The sequence below is a fragment of the Eleutherodactylus coqui genome, chromosome 3, assembly GCF_035609145.1.
Source record: "Eleutherodactylus coqui strain aEleCoq1 chromosome 3, aEleCoq1.hap1, whole genome shotgun sequence".
Classification (NCBI taxonomy): domain Eukaryota; kingdom Metazoa; phylum Chordata; class Amphibia; order Anura; family Eleutherodactylidae; genus Eleutherodactylus; species Eleutherodactylus coqui.
Genome location: NC_089839.1, coordinates 85935908 through 85956255, shown reverse-complemented (window position 1 = coordinate 85956255; position 20348 = coordinate 85935908). Strand labels below are relative to the sequence as shown.

At 42.5% G+C, this 20348-nt stretch overlaps 1 protein-coding gene across 1 annotated transcript in view; it reads right to left on the bottom strand.

Annotated features, from left to right (window-relative positions):
* Positions 1–511: 511 nt before the first annotated feature.
* The window catches only part of MTR (5-methyltetrahydrofolate-homocysteine methyltransferase), a 54150-nt gene continuing 34313 nt past the window's right edge, over positions 512–20348 (bottom strand). Inside the window, exons 24-33 of the mRNA XM_066595826.1 lie at positions 15031–15151; positions 14708–14789; positions 12986–13084; positions 12293–12368; positions 9497–9652; positions 8077–8273; positions 6760–6960; positions 6314–6506; positions 4560–4672; positions 512–2479 (exon numbers count right to left, since the gene is read on the bottom strand). Of these exons, the coding sequence (XP_066451923.1) occupies positions 2390–2479; positions 4560–4672; positions 6314–6506; positions 6760–6960; positions 8077–8273; positions 9497–9652; positions 12293–12368; positions 12986–13084; positions 14708–14789; positions 15031–15151 (1328 nt within the window). The 3' untranslated portion in view covers positions 512–2389. The remainder of the gene's footprint in view (positions 2480–4559; positions 4673–6313; positions 6507–6759; positions 6961–8076; positions 8274–9496; positions 9653–12292; positions 12369–12985; positions 13085–14707; positions 14790–15030; positions 15152–20348) is intronic.

Sequence of the window (20348 nt, the reverse complement as noted above, 5' to 3'; positions counted from 1 at the left end):
CCAGAAAAAAATGCAATAAAAAGCGATCAAAAAATCGTATGTGTTCCAAAATGGTACCAACGTTAACTACAGGACGTCCCGCAAAAAATAAGCCCTTGCTTAAGTATGTCGATGGAAAAATAAAAAGGTTATTGGGCACAGAAGATGCAGCAGAAAATAATTTAAAAAAATTAAATGTCTTTGAAAAAAAATACAAGTGCTATAGTTAAAAAAAGTATACACATTTGGTATCATAGTAATCGTACCGACCCATAGAATAAAGTTATCAGGTCATTTTTGTTGCAGTTTGTGTGCTGTAGAAACAAAACGCACTGAAGGATGGTGGAATGTCATTTTTCTTTCATTTTACTCCACTTAGATTTTTGTAAAAGTTTTTCAGTACATTATATGGTACTTTAAGTGGCACAATTGAAAAATATAACTCATCCGCAAAAAACAAGCCCTCATACAGCGATGTCGATAGATAAATAAAGGAGTTATGATTTTTTAAACGGGGGGGGGGGGGGGGGGGGGGAGGAAAAAAAGAAATGGGGAAAGAAGAAAAAAGGGGCCGTGTCATTAAGGGGTTAAATAATGTACTAACTTCCTTCTCTGGGTCATTACGACGCAGGGATACCACATGTGTAATTTTATTTTTAATTTTTCACAAAGTAAAGGGAGACGAGTGTTTTTAATTTTATTTTATTTTTGAAATACTTTTTTCCTTTTTTTTAATTTTTTCCTTTTTTTTAATTTTTTTACTTTTTTAAAATTTTTATCCCTTTAGGGGACTTCCACAGAGACCCATCAGGACTCCCTGATCACATTCTGGGGGGTGGGGGAGGGTCCCATGGTGGCATCCCTTTACATGCTGCAGTCACATAGACTGCAGCATGTAAAGGGTTAACACAGCAGAGATCAGAGGTTTTATCTGACCTCTGCTGTAAGAGCAGGTACCTAGCTGTCCTCTGATAGCCAAGCACCAGCTCTCACTGCAACAGAGACCATCGGCTTGCTTCTGACAAGCCGATGGTCTCTATGGCAACCTGTATACAAAGCAGGACATTAGAAGCAGGAGATTGCCGGCATATCGTCAATATCTTCCTGCTTCTCAATGTCCTGTTTTGTTCTCTGTGGGTCTGTGCAGGCAGAGCACAATGTCACAGCTTGTGGCATTGTGCTCTGCAGCTCCCATAGTGATACATAGCCTGGAAATCTTCCGGGCTATATCACTATCGGCAGTGGAGCTCGTCCCGGAAAATTTCCGGGCGTGCCACTCAAGAGGTTAAAGTGGTCTGGCCGCTCTCCTGACAGGTCTGATTTAGAAAACAATTCTGGAGCATCTTATCTTGTGCCTTTCCTTTGTTATTCCTCCTAGAAACTTATGAATATGTTGACAGCTGAAGGCAACCCTACACAGTCCGACATTGTCCGAGTCAGTCCTGATAATGCCAGACAATGTACGGACAAACCCTTGTTGACAGTGTGAATGGTAATACTCAGTTGTCAATTTATATATTCCTAGGAGGAACAACAAGAATACAGCGTTAAAAGACAAGATGATCCAGAAAGGTTATATCCAAGACAGACATGTCAGCAGAAGAGAAGACAGGACTTCTTTACATGTGGGGCCAATTTAAAAGGGTTTGATCAGAAACACTGAATAGTTGATAAGTGTATGATCACTGTACAGCTGACCAAAGGGACAACCATCGATCACAGGCACAGGAGGTCCTGTGTGTGAAAGGAACCCTGGTCAAGCATGCATACCACTCTATTCATTGTCTATGTGCCTGACAGAGGTAGCCGATTACAAAGTCGGCTCTTAGTCCTATAGACAGTGAATGGAGCGACCGCTGCTTGTGATCGGTGGGGGTACCAACAGTCAAAACTCTAACAGCCATACATATATCAACTGTACTGTAGATAGGCAATATATATTTATGGGCCATCCTCTTTAAGGGTACATATTAGGTGGTCAAATATTTGCCTGTTGTTGATGGCCCTTTACATTATTAGGCAATCTATGTATCTGCAAGTGATGGGCTATTATAATACAAAGGCCAGTAGTAGCTGCAGATTGTAAACAGATATGCTTAAATCACAAATAAATTAAATATTCCTTACAGTGTATCTTCATAACCTTAAATGTAATGGTTTGCCATCTGAGTTGAGTGGAATTGAGCGCAGGGAACGAATATACATTTTGCCTAATTTAGGCACTAACACTAAAATTCATGCGGTACTCAGGGAAGTGTCCCAAAAATGATTAAGTGGTTTTAAAACATTGCTAAAAGGCGACAAACATATTAAAATTAGTACCAATAGAAAATGTTGCAGTTTAAAAATGGGTTGTCTGAGCAGCATTTGGTAAAGTCCAGCTACAATTTACTTTGCATCAAAAGTTCCTTTATTCTTCAGGGTCGTAGCTGAGAATGGGACCGAGCCATTTTTCAACTTCATCCACTGACAAGTGTTTCCTGCGTGCATAATCTTCAACCTAAGACAAACAAACAATATATATGAATGTTGAAGAATCAAAAAATGTTAATTTTCAGATAGGATATTTTAGCTATACAGTGCTTTGGTTACAAGGGTTGTTTTGGAGAACCCCTTTGTATTTAAAAAGCCCCTCAATGATAAAGTAGTCACAGGGTGTCCTGCTGTAATCTGCATTGGAACCTGACAACAAGTGTTTAACATCCATACAGTGCCGCCACAGGAGAAATAGGGCATTACATGATGCCTATTGGGATCGCTGTGCAATGCCAAATTCTCCAAAGGCAGATTAACTTTCTTGTAGCCACGCTCCAATCTAGAAGACTCTAAGTGCGTACTTGATTTTTTTTTAAATCACACAACCTCTTCAAAAGTAGTTCTAGCATCTTAAAAGGATTCCCTTATTAAACAGTACATGCCTGACATGCAATAAAGAGGACTCCTACAAGAGACTGCTATTTAGTCTGCTGCATCCATAAGCATGCAGTGTACTTGGAATCGGTACAGCATGGAGTCCTCTGTGCACCGCCTCATGGTGCTTCTGTACAGGACCATATTATGAAGGTTTTTTTACTAGACGCAATGTTTCTAGTAGGGAACATCTCCATCATATGGCATTAGATGAAGCAATAATCTTATGACTTCTATAAAACGAAACAATGGCAGCATATAGGGGCACTGTAAGGGCAGCTATAGATGTCGGACGACTGCTCCATACAGTGTGCAGCTTGCTCAGAGCCATGTTACAGCCATATAAACATGCTCTAAAGCTGACATAATGCTGTAAACTTTATCCTACAGGCACAGAAGAATGGCACCTATAAAATGATGCCCTAATCTTTTATTCACCATCTGTTTTTAATTTCTGATTGTAGATTTTTTCTATTCTACGTTCTGTATACATCAATGTAGGAGCAGGTATCTTAGCTGAGCCGCTGTTAAAGGGGTTGTCCCACTAAAATAAACTATGCCCCATCCACAGGGTAGGGACTATTCTACTGATTGGTAGGGTGCCAGTGCTAGGACATTAATTGATCCGAAGAATCAATCGATGGCTGGTGAGAGGCCTATGACGTGGGTCTGGAAGGGACCAGCATCATAGGCCTCTCAGCAGCAACCTAACGCACACGGATGAGGAGCGAAAACCCTGAAACAGTCTGTCTGTCTGTACGTAGTTGATCTTTTCCTTCTGGAGAAGACTCTGGGAATATAAGCCAAAGCCAGTCATTGTTATAAGGCTTGTTAAAAGGTCTGACATCGACTTGCAGGAATGCTGCTGTAGATGTATTATTCCATCTTGCATTTGCATAAATTTTGCAGAAGATCATACATGACCTTATAAGTCTCCACACTAGGGACTCTCCCTAAGAAGAAACCATATCCATCCTGATCCATTGACATGAATGGACCAGCAGTGCACATGTGCTTCCAATGCTCTGTTTATTCGGTAACGACATGGACAGCCCACTATCAGCATTCAGAGAGTTGCCTTACAGCAGTCACATGGACTATAGGGGCAGGTCATTGTTCAGGGATGGGTAGGAGGTAAGCAGTAACCATCAACTATTGTGAATAGTCTTGGAATAAAGTTAGCGGGATTGGCTGTGCACCTGTGGCAAAACTGACAATCCTGTGTTGTTTTGCATACTTGCCTCGGTTCGCCTGCATGAGCTATTATATGCAGCTCAAGATGCGGTCAATGTGTCAATCAGGCAGTTCCCACCACTCACTTTCAATAGGCCAACTATGGACTTGACTGAAAATCCAACATTACCTACTGACAGTGAGTGGTGGGGATTGCCCACTTGACAAGATTGGAAATGCAAGAAGCTGGACCCAACAAGAGTAAGCGAACAGAGGTGAGCCATAGTCTCTCAATCTACATAAATTGATCAAGTCATTTTCATTTTTTGGTTAAAGCAAATCAACTATATCAACCCAAACAGGTATTCAAGTGCATAGTGTATGACTATGGTTTGTCCACTACCCAATCTGTGTGGTACTGTGGCTTTAGAATGAGATACGATGTACGACTATAGAATTACCAGTACCATGGTATATGCATCTCCAGCAAAGCATACCTGATCTTTAGAAATTTTTCCAACAGCAAAATATTTAGACATTGGACTAGAAAAGATCAAACCGGACACTGCGGCAGCTGGGGACATTGCAAGCGATTCTGTCAGCTTTATTCCTGTATTGATGAGATATAAGGAGCTTTATTAGAAGAGTTAAAGAAATGTGGAGTATAAAAATTAACACAAGCTGTAGACTAATAAAATATGCGGGGAGTATGTGAAATCGGATACCGGCTTCCTCCAAGTACAAAGTTAAAATCATAAAATTACCTTGCAAAAATTATTAAAGGAGTTTCTGCCCTGATGACATTTACTCCCTTTCCACAGAGTACGGGGATAATTGCCTGATAGCTGGGACTCCCAGCAAACGTGGAATCCATGCACATGAATCCCCCATGTGACTGGCATAGTGGTGTGCGTGGAGATTCACTTCTATGAAGTGAAATTGAACTCTGCAATCTTCCTTTGTCCCATAGAAGTGAATGAAGCGATGATCATTCATGCGCACTGCTGCTCCATTCACATGGAGGATTCCGGGGGGGGACACATCTCAGGATTGCTGAGAGTCCCAACAGTCACAATCTCACCGATCCAACCTTTATCCCCATCCTTTAAAAGGCTGTTCCTGTTCTCTCACCCCCCCCCCCCCCCCCCCCAGCAAATTTGCTACACACACACAAAAAAAAATAATAACTATAATATATTTATATTACAAGTATCCTGGCACCTCGCTCTTTATGAAAGCTGTCTAAAAGAAAACCTGTGTTGCCCATAGCAATCAATACCAGCACAGATTTCTTATACTGCACCGCCGGTCATGTGTTCTTTCTTCCAGCGGTGCGGAGAGTCGTCCGCACCTGCAGTGCGCCCGTCTTCTTCGTGCAGTAACACGGGCGCATTGGTGCCTGTGTGACTGATCCCTGATTGGTTGCTATGGGCAGCAAAGATTTTATTTTAGACAGCTTTAATAAGAGTGCGGTGCTGGCATACTTTTCTGTGGCTGACCCTGTATTTTTAATATGCTGCGTAAGCAATATATGCCCTTTGTTTAAAACCCAGCAACAGGGCATCTAATGCCGATAATTCAGATAACTTTGACAACAGATAAAACTGTTAAAGCTGAAAAATCGAAATGTTCTGCTTTGGGTTATGTGATATTCACTTCTTCGGATATTGTCACTATGTAAATCTGTAACACTGATTTTTTTGGTTCATTTTGGAATAAATGAGATTACTTGGAGCGTTTAGGAAACAATTTTCTATTTAGTGGTCAGTTACCTTTTACTGGAATGGCCCCCGTATGAATAGCGGTCACTCAAACAAATCTATGGCCCTACACATATGGGCAGACCACATGTTTATTGATAAACCCCACATAATGCAAAACACAAAATTATGAATTGTTTTGGCACATGTGAGTTATAAGCTGCACAACACGTAGGGCCCTTTTAGAAGGCAAGACTTGTTGAGTGAAATGTCCAACAGGTCGTCCCAGCAATGTTTGCTCGTGCTTGCACAGAAACGATCTTCGCTACTGAGTGGAGGCATAGTGGGCCGGGGATCATTCCAGAACAAGAAACAAATGAGTCCTCATTCATCGTCAAGTCACTACATGCATTTACACTGAATGATAATCGCTCAGATTCTCGCTGGATGCGGGATTCTTAGCGATTTATCAGCCTGTGTAAAAAGGCCCTCAGTTACCTGTCGCCTCAGTGCCACACAAACAAATATTTCATCCTCAAAACCTCAAGCACCTGTTGCTTCCTCTACGTTTGCTAGCTTCCACATAGTGATTTTCTCTGTGTGATCTGGCTGACTGGGATATCCTGGAGCCGGGCGAATGCCTTCATAGCGAATCTTGCGCAGGTCTGCAACATTCAGGGCTTCTTCACTGCAGTAACCCCACAGGTCCTTCCTTACTCTTTCATGGAGTTCCTCCGCAAATGCCTTGTGCAAATAAATGGAGATAATGTTTATAAAACAGAATAAATAAATAAATATATATATACACACATACATACATACATATACACACACACACACACACAGTGAGTCTCTAAATTCATACATTATCCTCCCACATAGGCTCAACATTGGGTTGCAGAATCTATATGAGCCAAGCAACACAGCCATGATTCGGGAGCCGCCAAGTCATATAGTAACGGTATGAGCATAATCCCAAAACCGGTTATAGACTTACCTCAGCCAGTCTGTCTCCTAAGGCTTTTACCATGATACTGTTATAATCATCGCCTTTATTCTCATAAGCTTTGCTAAGTTCTTCTACACCAAAGATGGCAACAGCAAATATACCCAGGTAGTCACGGACTCCAGATTCCAGCGGGGCTACAAAGTCAGACAGACAGTAGTAGGGATCTGTAGATGCAGAGTCTTTCTCAGCCTAAAGTATATAAAACATTACACTAGAATTTACTCTCAACAATTCAGAAGCAGCAGCTGAACTACAAGAAACATGTCTAATAAAAGGAGAAACGTTACAAAGTAATCTATTTAATGCAAGTTAGTTTGTATTGTAATTTAACCCTTTGCAATCCAATTTTGGATTCAGGGTTTCCTAGGGGGCTTTCTCTTTCTGTCATTATACAATGGCGCCATCTGCTGGCTAGACCTAGTACTGCAGTATGTGACATGCTGGAGAGGCCCCTGACAACAGAGCGGCCAGTAATATACAGTAAAAATACCCTGCTGGGCGTCTTGCGACATCAGAGCTGTACAGCCTTTAATCAGAATGTCTTTAGACGTCAGACAGTGGATTGGAAAGGGTTAAAGGGAACCTGTGCAGGCAGCTCAGTATAGTGAGCATATCTACACCTATTTGTAGAACAGGGTCCCCTCCACTGTGGCCAGAACTACGGAAACAGCCAAACTGGCTGTACAATGCTGTTTTCATAATTCCAACAAAGGTGAATGGAAGTTGTGTAAACAATGTAGTACGGCAAGCAATGCTGTTTCTGCATCTGAGAGGTTAAAAAAACAAAACAGCCACTATGCTACGATGTTTCTACAACTTTCATTCAATTGTATGAGAGTTATGAAAAAAATCATTGTAGTCAGTTCAGCTGTTCCCATAATCCCAGCCATCCATGGCCACAGAAACCAGTCCTGTATGTCTACAGTAGCCGTGTTTGGTTGAGATAGAAAAACCCAGGAATACCCCCTTCAATGACTGCAATGTAGCATTCATTTACAACACCTATAGCTCTACAAATATACTGGAATTCTTTTTTAACTTGTATTTCCGGGATCCAAAGAGTAATGTAAACAAGTTGCGGCACAAGTCAATGCAAAACCCTGGCACTGTTTATAAGCATTTATACTACTCAGCCAGTGCCTAATATTGACATTATAAAACATGCAATCACAGTTAATCTCAGGTGACCTGCGCCTCCTTCACATTAGCCACGCATGACAAATAGTGCATGGTTTTTATTGACAAAGAGGAGTCAGAACATTTCTCAGGGTTTTCTACAGGCACATTGTGAAAAAAATAAATTACCTGTTGCCTCAGGCCATAAAAAGTAGCAATGGGCTCTGAAGAATGCAAGTCGTGCTCCTCTGAATATAACATAATGTCATCTTGCACTCTCTGGGCGGGCCAGAGGCCGACAATGCCTCGAGCCTCAAATTTTCTTTGCCGTATTAAGACTTGCAGTAATTTTTGTGCATCATCATAAACTTTTTTTGCTTCTTCCCCTGAAAAGAAGAGATAGGGAGGGATAAGTTGAAATGTTTTTCTTTACTTCTCTTTTTCATCATCACAAAAACAACACTGTAATATAGAAAACAAAAGCTCCAACAGTTTAACAGCTGTGCAGTATATACAGTTATGGTATCAGGTCACAATACTGTGCTTTTATTTCTCTACAGTCTGTGATGAGCGCTACACATAAGAGTCACACTAAAGGGGATGTCCCAGACTCATAACCAAACTTTATTCACTTATTTGTTACAATTATCTTTTTATTAGTCTTACAATTAAATACATGCCGTTCCGCGGATCCGTTGTGTGGTCACATACCATTGCTGTCTAAAATTGTCAAACATCCGCTCACTTCCAAGCACACAATCTATGAGGCTTTGCGGTTTGGTGTGCACATCAGTTACATCACTCACAGTGAACAGCAGCCCGAGCACAACATTGGCGTATACGCAAGTCACCGATGCAGCTGCTGATGTATACACCAAGTTGCATAGCTCATGGCTTGTGTACTTGAAGTGAGCAGAAGTTGGGCGATTTTGACAGTAGAAGAACATGACTGTACTGTGGATCCACAGAACAGCACATATTTGTAATTATAAGACTAATACAAAGATGTTCATAGTAACAAAAAGATGAACAAAGCTTGGTTCTGGGTCTTGGACAATCCTTTTAAAAGTTGGACGTGTCTGAGAATGAGGAAGTCCACAAACAGAGACCACTACATAATCACAGCGCCCCTCCTGTTGTGTTCAATCAAATTGCCAAGAAGACACTTGGAGGGGAATTACAATCCCTGTAATTTTAACGAGACTACGGTAACCTTTGCTTGAACACAGTGAAGTGTCATAGTGAAGCTGCACTGTGTGTGCCACTACCAACATTGGTAGGATTCTGTAAGTCTACCGCTTCCCTTCACAAAACCATAGAGTTCATACAGATTTATAATTGAATTCACTAGGAGTTCTATAAATCTGTATTCAGTAGGCGCCCCCTACTGGTTGGTTGTAGGTAGCCAAATGTTATGCCTGTGTGAAGGGAAGCTGGGAAACATGAGCACTGTATGCAGATATGGAGCTCCAATCTGTACACAGATGTACAATGAAATTGCTCAAAGAACTTTGGAGCTAAAAGGATCCAAAATTATACTACATTTTAAAGAACAAACTATATATATGGTCACCTACAGAAAAAAAAAATAGAGAATTATTTTTTTTACCAACTGTTTTATCATTAAAGATCTTTGGAAATCCTCTGTTAGGGTATTTTCCTCGTAGTTGCCACACGTCGAAGAAAGGTTTCCAATCAATATACTGAGAAAGTTTGTCCAAGTCATAGTTTTTGAAAACCCGTGTTCCTAAAAACTTTGGTATTACTAGGTTTAAAAATAGAGGAAGAAAAGTAAAGAAAAAAAACACAAATAAATCTCTGCATAGATTTATATAGATTTTTACAACATAAACTGGTGACAGGTTTTGAGATCTAAGCAGAATGTTCTTTATAAAAGGATCACTGAATTATCTACGATATAACTCATCATCACTTTCAGTGCGCTTACCTTGGTCAATTATTACACACAAAGCTTTTTAATTGTAAAAAAAATTGCTATAAGGTCTTAATAATTTTCCTTCTATCAGTTCATGAACAATGTAAAGCAATTAATGGTAAGGCTAGCAATTACACTGGTGGTCCAAAGGCCACTTACATCTTACTAAAACTTTAAAAGCGGTTGCACCAAGATCTAAAGTTAGCTTTTAGCCACAGGATAGAGGAATAACTTTATGATCGATTGGGGTCTGACCACTAAGAGGTCGTTCTATTAATTTCAATGACAGCACCAGAGATGGCCGAGTATGGGGGCTCAACAATCTCCAGTGTGGTGATTGAAATGAATGTAGTGTGACACATGCGCCCTTCATGTGGGAATTATCGGGACCCCCACCGATCATAAAGTTATCTTGCGTATAGGGAAAAGATTTAGATTTTGGCACAACCCCTTTAAAAAAAAATTAAAAATCCATATTATACCAGGGCATATAGACTAAGAAACTAAGGCACCTTTTACACAACTTATTCTGAGGCTTATGACAAACGCTGATCAACCAGATTGGAGCTTGTTTAAATGCCTTTGAGAGTACAGTCCAACACTAAGATATAGTCATACGTAGCTGAAACCCCACAAACCCGTGGTAGCCAATGGTATCCAGATCCTGCGGTCATTGGCTATCGTGGGTGGACAGGGTTGTGACCACATTGCTGTTACCACAACAATGCACCCTACCATTACAGAGGCCGATTTAAGTTGCACGGTGAACGACAATTGTTTGTCCCCATACATGTTCCTCACCGTCAGCAGCACACGGGGAGATGTACTGGCAACAAATATGAATTTTTACAGCAGCACAAACAATGGGATCAGATGATAAAAGGGCGATTGCTCGCTTGCTGGCTGACAGCTGTCCTGTTTTCAGGTGGGCAACAATGGGGTTAAACATTTGTTCATAATCATTAGTCTGTGCAAAAGGGCCTTGGGGCTCCATGCTGGCACCTGAGAGTCATGAAAAAAATCCCCATAGGTGGAAACAAAGACCACACCGATTGTTCAATCATTACAAATTATCGGTCATGTCAGATGCATTTTGATGCTCACAAGCTTGGTTGGAACTTTCATTTCCTCATAGGGAAACACTGAAGTTGTCGACATCCTGCAGTCTTAGGCCTTAGTCAGACGGGCGTTTTTAGCCGCGATTTGCGCATGCGTCCGGCGATTTTATAAAACCATCGCTTTTTATGCGCTCGTCCGATAAATTATAGAAAAAGAAAAAAAATACCAGATCGCACCTATCTGCGATTCCTGTTCTCTTCTGTATATGCGCTCAATGGGGCCGGCGGCAGCAGCGCCGACCCCATTGAGAACATATAGAAGACAAATCATTCTTCTCTGCCACAGCTGTAACAGCTGTGATAGAGAAGAACGATGTTTGCCCATTGAATTCAATGGAGCGGCAATACAGCCGCTCCATTGAAAGCAATGGGCTGCCGGCGTGCGCGGGATGAATTGTCGGGAAGGGGTTAAATATATAAGCCCTTCCCTGCAATTCATTCTAAAATGTGTTAAAATAAAAAAAAATTGTATACTCACCTTTCCGCTATAGCCGGAGTCCAGCCGCGGCCGCTGTCAGTTCTCCTGAACTGCTTCTCGGCACTATTCAGCCGGCGGGGCTTTAAAATCCCCGCCTGCTGAATGATCTGCCTCTGATTGGTCACAGCCCTGACCAATCAGAGGCCGGTTTCACTCACACACCCATTCATGAATGGGTGAGTGACTGCTGCCTCTCAGCGCTGAGCCAATCAGGGGCAGGTCTGACTCACATCCATTCATGAATGGGTGTGAGTGAGGCATGCCTCTGATTGGCTCAGCGCTGAGCCAATCAGGGGGCAGGTCTGACTCACACCCCCTTCACACCCACTGCAGGACGGCCGCGCGGAGGTCCGGCTGCCGGGAGAAGGTGAGTATACAATTTTTTTTTATTTTTACACATTTTAGGATGAATTGCAGGGAAGGGCTTATATATTTAAGCCCTTACCGACAATTCATCCCGGGCTCGCCCGCAGCGCATTGCTTTAAATGGAGGCGGCTCTATTGCCGTCTCCATTGAATGCAATGCGCTGGACAGCTCCGGCCCGTTTCTAATGAAATGCAGCTAGGAGCAGATTTTCGGGCGATTTGCGGGCGACTTGCGCGCACCGGTCACGCGATTTGCAGATGCGCATCCGTCATGCGATCCGCAAATCGCGCGAAAAAACGCCCGTCTGACTAAGGCCTTACTGCAACTCGTGGAGCCAAAGTAAAGCAATATCATGTGGCTTTGTTAGATAGCATTTTAATATTGCCAACACAGCTGATATGCAAAACCATATCTATTTGCTATATGTATGTAGCAGAATTATGTTAGGTGTGATCCAAGCCTAATGATATGTATTAAATTTGAAGTATAAAATTTGTCTATCTCACCTGGAACTGGATGTATAGACCAGTCAATAAGGAACCCTTTCTCTCTTGCTTGCTGTAAAGACAAATATCTTCTTTCCTAGAACAAAATTATATATTTATCTGTAAATGCATCCATCCATCCATGCAAAAGCCAGGCAGAAAGCAGGGAGGCCCCATAATAGTTAATGGGGTCCATCCGGCATTGTTCGGTTCCATCCATAGACCAAATCGTTCAGCCACGGGGATTTTCATTCCCTGCTCTCTGAACAGAGCAGTAAAGCAGAGTCCCCAACAAAGATGTGACAGCAGCCTAAACTAATCTAGTACCACTGAATGCATAACTGCAAGCATTCTTCTTTCCAACCTTGGCATAAATTTGGCCATGCCTAAACTTCGTTAATTTTAAAAACAAAACCCACGTACATAAATTTAATATTATGGCTCTGAAATAAGAATTGTTAGCAGGCTTGGCAGTCCCCCCCCCACCCTTCATTTCTGATACTAGAGCAAAAACTATCTACATATGTGACAGAACATTTCTACGTTAGTGGAGAGCATCGAGTTAATTGTTATTTTCAGACAACCGTTTTACTGATTTCTATTCAAAGTAGTGAAAGTGCGATAATCCAGAATAGATGTCTGAAAGAGTAAACAGATACCAGCACTTACTAGACAGCAAAGAAAATGGTTTGCGCTGAAGTCCATCATTCCTACCTTCAAAGAGTCATAGTGATCTTGGCGAATGTCTTCATATTCTTCTGCTATTTCTTCTAGGAGGTCACTCTTAGCATTCTCATCCAGCAGCTGTGAACACTAATTATATAAAAATGGAAGATGTTAAAATTTCTCTCAGTTTTAAAAAATATTCACATTTCTGCTGCATTTATAAGTTGTAGATTTTCTGCACTGCAACTAACTAAAGGCTTTCCATTATTAAATACATGTGTCTCTAATAAATAGAGATGAGCGAGCACCAAAATGCTCGGGGTCTCGTTATTCGAGTCGAGCCTTTCGTAAAATTCGAGAGCTCTATTCGAGTAACGAACCCCAGTGACTTCAATGGGAGACTCGAGCATTTTTGTATGGGACCTGCTGGCTGCCGAGTGAGTCAGTCTCTCTCTTTCTCTCCCAAGCCAGCCACAAACTAATCTGACATGTCAGCGGCGGAGAGGGCCCAAAACTGGGGTGGGGTCGCACACAGCGTGATGCTCGCTTGAGTAGCGAACACCATCGAGTATGCTAATACTCGAATGAGCATCAAGCTCGAAAGAGTACGTTCGCTCAACTCTACTAATAAACATTTGTTACTGGTACATGGGTTAAGGGAACAATTGCTACAGGAATTAAAGGGGTTATGCAACAGCAAGCTGCAAAAAAACAAAACAGGCTTTAGGGTTCTTTTACACGGGATGATTGTCAAGCGCTTAAAGGGGTTGTCCCGCGCCGAAACGGGTTTTTGTTTTTTTTTCAAAAATTAATTTTTTTCAATTAATATGGCCATACAGAAGTGTATAGACCCACTTGCTGCCGCGGGACAACCCTTTTAAGCACCCAATACTTATCCCAGCGAGAATCGCTCCTGTGTAAAAGCACAGATTGCTCAGTAAATGGGGGTGGAGAACGAGGGAGATTGCCTTCAGCAGCTTCTATTGACCTAAAAATGGCAGTTCATAAATGAACGACTGCCTGCCTGTTTACACAGGCCGATCGTTGTTTGATTTTTACTCCTGCAGAAACTGAACAACTAACGATAAGCGAACAAATTATTGTTTGTCGTTCAGTCGCTGCATGCTTTTAAACTGAATTCTTGTTCAGATCCAGCGAGTATCTGAATAATAATTGTTCCGTGTGAAAGGGTCCCTAACTCATCCAGTTGTCACTCCTCCGACCGTACACACCACTGTCTACTTCTAGCTACAGCACTGATGAAGTCCTGACAATGAGACATTGACTGCTGTAACTCATCACCAGCTGAAGCAAGCAGCCAGCGATCGCCTGATATCCTATCGGCAGGGCTTAAAGGGTTGCCCTCTCTGAGGGCAGCATGAAGTAGTGACAGACACACCAGCTCCAGCAGCCAGTCACTTAATTGCCAATTTTCTGTAGTGCCTTAGCACTTCCACAGTGCAGCTGCTCCATGAGGACAGCATAAAAGCACCTGACAGATTCCCTTTAATATGAATACTTAGATGGGGGGCGCAATCAGGTGACAAAAAGATCTCACACCCATGAGTAAGGAATATACGCCCTAAAAGGGCACATGTAGACAGTCAATTTCTAGACATGAATTAAGAACAAGACAGTAACAAGCATTAATGAAGAACTGTACACTAATTTTTTGTTTATGAAAGAACAAAAACAATACATCCGGGTCAAAAGACGGCAAAGTACTGTAAAAGAAAAAACAGAGGCCACTCATCTACTTGTGAAACTTACAACCACAACACTTTGGGAAGCATCCAGACAATGGATGACTGGGGCGCTGTAACGGGGAGCTATTTTCACGGCAGTGTGTGTCCTGCAAAATTAAAACATTACCCATTAAGGCTCCATCCAACAGTTTATCAAAATGAACAATAGAAGTAAAAGCTCATTATAGAGAACAAGGATTAGATGAGATACTTAATGCAAACAGCTCATCACAGTAAAGGCCGATGAAAGTGCAGATTCACGGTCACACGTTTTCATGTTTCATTGTGCATTATGATCCCAGGATCTTGTATTACACTAGATGCATTAGAAAACAGACTAACACATACCGAGAGGTTGTGGCTCCACCAATCAGTAATGGAAGCTTTATAGACAGACGTTCCATCTCTTTGGCAACAAAGATCATTTCGTCCAGAGAAGGGGTGATCAGGCCAGACAAACCGATTATATCTAAAAGCAGTCAAAGAAGTCAAATTTTACTAACGACTTCTAATGATAAAGCTAGTCTTGCACATACTGTAAAGGTGCTTTTAGATGGAACGATTTTCGTTCAAGAAACTTTTCAAACGAGAGAAAGCGAACAATCGTTCAGTCTAAACGCGCACCAACAACTGAAGGACAAGCGAGAATCGTTCACTTTTCATTCATCATTCATTTTATGCAGGCATAAAAACCACCATTGGCTCGTTCAGTTTAAAGAGCGCTCATTCAGTCCTTCTCATTCATTATTACACCGAATGCTAAAGACAGAACGCTTCTCATTTGAACGAGCTAACAATGCATTTGCCGGTCTAAACAAACTGCACGAAAGCGAACGAATTATCGGTGACGTCACTAATTTATTCAAAGGAGAATCAGCTCATCTAAAAGTACCTCAAGTGCTCATTCCTACGGGCGTATTATGCGTGTATATTTCCGGTACGTAACACGGTGAATGGAGACAATGAAAGTTAATGGACTTTCATTCTTCCATTCATACCTGTGTTGGAACTGCGCGCGGGCACTGTGTATAAAACGCAGCTTGCTCTATTTCTCTGCATTACATCTGGAGCCCTCAAAGGGCTGCGTATTGAAGCGTCCCCCCTTCGCAATGCCGGCAAATGGACAGCATTATTACGCAGCCCCGCTCTGCACAGTGCGGGGAGTTTGAAAAAAAGTCACACTGCGCATGTCCGTGACGACAGAATCCCGAACATGCACAGTGGCAATCGCAGCCCGTAAGCAATCTTTGCCGGCAGAGTAAATGTGCTGCGATAAGTACAACGCTGTGAGATTCTAAGCTTTGTACCCATACGTCCGTGTGGATGAGCCCTTAGGCTAGCCAAATACGGAGGATAGCTGATGACTGAACCATCAGCTATCTCCCCCATCCACTCCACACATGCAGTAGGGGTGAAAGCTGCTGTCAGACACACCCGGCAGTGGTTAATCGCCAGCGAACAAAGAGAACAGGCAGTTGAAATCCATCTCCCAATCCTTATTGCTCCCAACATCTTCTGTTGGGGAGAGTTGAGAGGCCGACATACACATCAGATGACCAGTCAGTCCCACCTAGGTCGGCAGGTTTGGACAATCTATATCTAAGGTGTACAGTCACACTATGTTGTTGCCAGCACCAGCTTCCTCTATACATGACTGTTTCACTCAACTAAAAATGCATATCACGCCCTTTGGTGTTGGGGTGGAGACAAACCAATTTGGCACCACTAAACTTTGGGGGAAAAAAAACAATAGGTCAGATATGGGAATCAATTATGGCTGGTGTCATTTTCCTACAGAGAACTGAAATTAACATTTGAGCTTTGAAAAATTCACACGTAGATTAACCCCGTTGAATCAGCCTCATCTGCATGTAGAAATCCATTGTGGTGCAACTAACATGTACCTGATTCTTAAAACTGTGAAATTTAACCCCTTAGTGACCAAGCCTGTTTGCGCCTTAATGACCAGGCCAAATTTTGCAAATCTGACACGTGTCACTTTAGCATGGAAAAACACCAGAAAGGTTTTGCATATCCAAGCGATTCTGACATTGTTTTTTCGCCACATGTTGTACTTCATTTAGGCGGAAAAAAAAAGACCGATAGAATTTGTGTTTATTTATTAAAAGCGCCAAAATTGGGCAAATTTTTTTTTTTAAACGTCATTTTTTTCACATTTCCAACTGCAATATCTCAAATATGTGCAAACATAATATAGAAATTTTTGCTAAGATATATATTTCCATCCGTTTACTTTATTTTGGGCACACATTGGAAAAACTTTCGTTTTTTTTTAAACCATTTAGGAGACGTACAAATTTAACATTACTTTTCAGCATTTTGAGGAACACTTTGTTTTCCTACACCAAGCCAAGATTGGAAAGGCTCATAGGAGTCAAAATGATAGATACCCCCACAAGTGACCCCATTTTAAAAACTACACCCCTTAACGTATTCACTGAGGGGTGTCATGAGTATTTTAACCCCACAGTTTTTTTTTAGGAGTCAATGCAATTTAGAAGAGAAAAACTAAAATTTCATATTTTTGCAAATGTCATTTTAAAGACAGGACCTTTTTCTATAGTGCACATGAAAATGAGGATTTGCACCCCAGAATGGATACGCCTGTGCCCGTGCTCAGAAACATACCCATTGTGGCCCTAGTATTACGTCTGGATGCACAATGGGGCCCAAAATGAAAGGAGCAACCAGTGGCTTTCGGAACAGAAATTTTGCTTGAAGGAGATTTAGGCCCTATTGCACACTTGTAGAGCCATTGAGTGACCAAAACGATGGAGAACGCCCACAAGTGACCCTATTTTGAAAAGTAGACCCCTTAACGAATTTATCTAAAGGTACGATGACTTTTTTGACTTCACAGTTTTTGAATGAATCTAAGCCAAGCCGAAGGAAAAAAATTACGATTTTCATTTTTTTGGTAATTGTCATTTTAAAAGCAGTTTTTTTGTACAGCACATATATGAATGAAGACTTGCACCCCAAAATGGATACCCCTGTTTGTCCTGTGCTCAGAAACATACCCATTGTGGCCCTAATCTTATGTCTGGATGCACAATGGGGCCAAAAATGAAAGGAGCAACCGGTGGCTTTCGGAACAGAAATTTTCCTTGAAGGAGATTTAGGTCCTATTGCACACTTGTAGAGCCATTGAGTGACCAAAACGATGGAGAACCCCCACAAGTGACCCCATTTTGAAAAGACGACCCCTTAACGAATTTATCTAGGGGGTACGATGACTTTTTTGACTTCACAGTTTTTGAATGAATCTAAGCCAAGCCGAAGGAAAAAAATTACGATTTTCATTTTTTTTGTAATTCTGTCATTGCAAAAGCAGTTTTTTTTGTACAGCACATATATGAATGAAGACTTGCACCCCAAAATGGATACCCCCGTTTGTCCCGTGTTCAGAAACATACCCATTGTGGCCCTAATCTACTTAAACGAAACATGGCTAGGCCTATAATGGAAGGAGCACCCATTGGATTTCAGGGTACAACGGAATAAATTCCAGGCCCCATTGCCCACTTGTAGAGCCATTGAGCGGCCACAACGATAGAGAACCCCACAAATGACCCCATTTTGAAAACTAGACCCCTTAACAAATTCATCTAGGGGTGTACTGCGTATTTTGACCCCACAGTATTTGAATGAATCTAAGCAAAGCAGAAGGAAAAAATTACGATTTTCATTTTTTTGGCAATTTTGTCAATTTAAAAACTGTTTTTTTTGTAGAGTGTACATTGGAATGAAGACCTTCACCCCAAAATGGATACCCCCGTTTGTCCCGTGTTCAGAAACATACCCATTGTGGCCCTAATCTACTTACAGGACACATGGCTAGGCCCATAATGGAGGGAATGCCCGCTGGATATCAGGGCAGAACTGAATAAATTCCAGGCCCCATTGCCCACTTATACGTAAAAAAAATTGACTTCGTAAAAATAATCCCCCCCCCAGCCATCCCCATTTTTTGGCATTCCCTAAACATTAGATAAAGGTAATATAAACTGCGTTTTATGTCCGAAGACAGGGGTAATTAAGGAGGCTGGTTGGGTTGGGCACATGGGGCAAGAAAACCGGGTATTCCCCCTCCTCTCATGCTTTTTGGGGGTATTTCGTGACCTCAGCGGCAGGGATGGGGTGTAAAAAGTGGCGTTCCGTGAGTCTTCGTAAGCTTGCGGAGCTGCAGCGGTCTCACACAGAAGGCGCTCAACAAGCTGCTCCTGGAACTGCATGAAGGTGAGCGTTCCCGGGGCTTCTTGTAAATTACGTATTACAGGTAGCGATCTAAATAACGCCAGGCTCTCACTGCTGTATGCAGAATCCGCTTGCGGAGGCCCGCAGCAGATTTCAGCTGTGAGCTTGGCTGTGACCCTGCGTACGGCCGCGTAATGTACTGCGCATAACTGCCTATTCACACAAGCGGTCATGCGCAGTACTTTTTTTTTTGTTTGCATTTCCCGCACCGTCGCTTAGAGATGACCCGGGTACCCGCAAGGTATTTGCACATGGGCTGTGAGTATATCCGCGGTCACAGAGCACAATGGGCTCTAGGTCGCGGATATCCGCGGTAAAATATAGCATGCCGTGTTCTGTTTCGGCGAGTGGATTCCGTAATTCCGACCCGCTAATTGGGGGGAATTGTGTAATCCAATGCATGCGATTGATCCGTGGATTACCGCTGATCAAGCGCATGCAGAACCCGTAATTCCTCTCCGGTCATGTGTGACCAGCCTAATGTTAGATCGCTACTTTATCACGTGACCGGGGACCGCTCAGCGAGGCCACCGGTCACTGCTCCAAGCACTCAGCGACCATTGGTCGCTGGGAGCAAGGAGATTTAAAATATCCTGGGCTCTCCGGCTCCTGCGAATGTGTCCGGCATTTTGCCGGCGGGTGCATGCGCAGCAGCCAGAAGAGTCCATGGAGGATAATCGCATCTGGATTCAAATGCGAAAGCCTCCGAGAAGATGTTTCATCCCCCCCCCCCCCCACCAATCGCATCAGTGAGGGGAGATGAAACTGCCACTTTAAGAACTTTTACGTGATCGCCATTATGCATTAGATAACGGCGATCACGTGACCAGTAACTGCATACCGCGGCCCCCGTGACATCTCCAGGCTCTTGGCAGCAGAGAGATTTTACATTTCTTGGGCAATATTTCACTTTTGCGCATGCGTCCACGGATGAAAATCCCATCAGGGAACAAATCCGGGGACCTTGGGTACGTAATTTCATCCCCCCTTACGGATACGATCCGCAAGGGGAGATGAAACGTTAACTTTTTAAACTTTTTTTCAACTTTTTTTTTTTTAACTTTATATGATCACCGTTATCCGATGGACGGTGATCATATGACTGGAAACCACACACAGCGGTCCCCAGTCATATCTCCCTGCATTCGGCTATCTGTGACAGCCGGGTGCAGGGAGATCTTGAATTTGCCGGGCTCGCCGGCCTTCTGCGCATGCGTGCCACATCGGCGCATGCGCAGAAGCCAGCGGGGGTCCTGAGACCAGCCGGAGGACATGGAGGAAGCGGGGTGAGTATTTTTACCTCCACTCATGGAGCGGATCCATGAGGGGAGGTGAAACTTTTCCTTTTTTTTAATACTTTTGTTCACTTTTCCGCGATTGCTGTTATC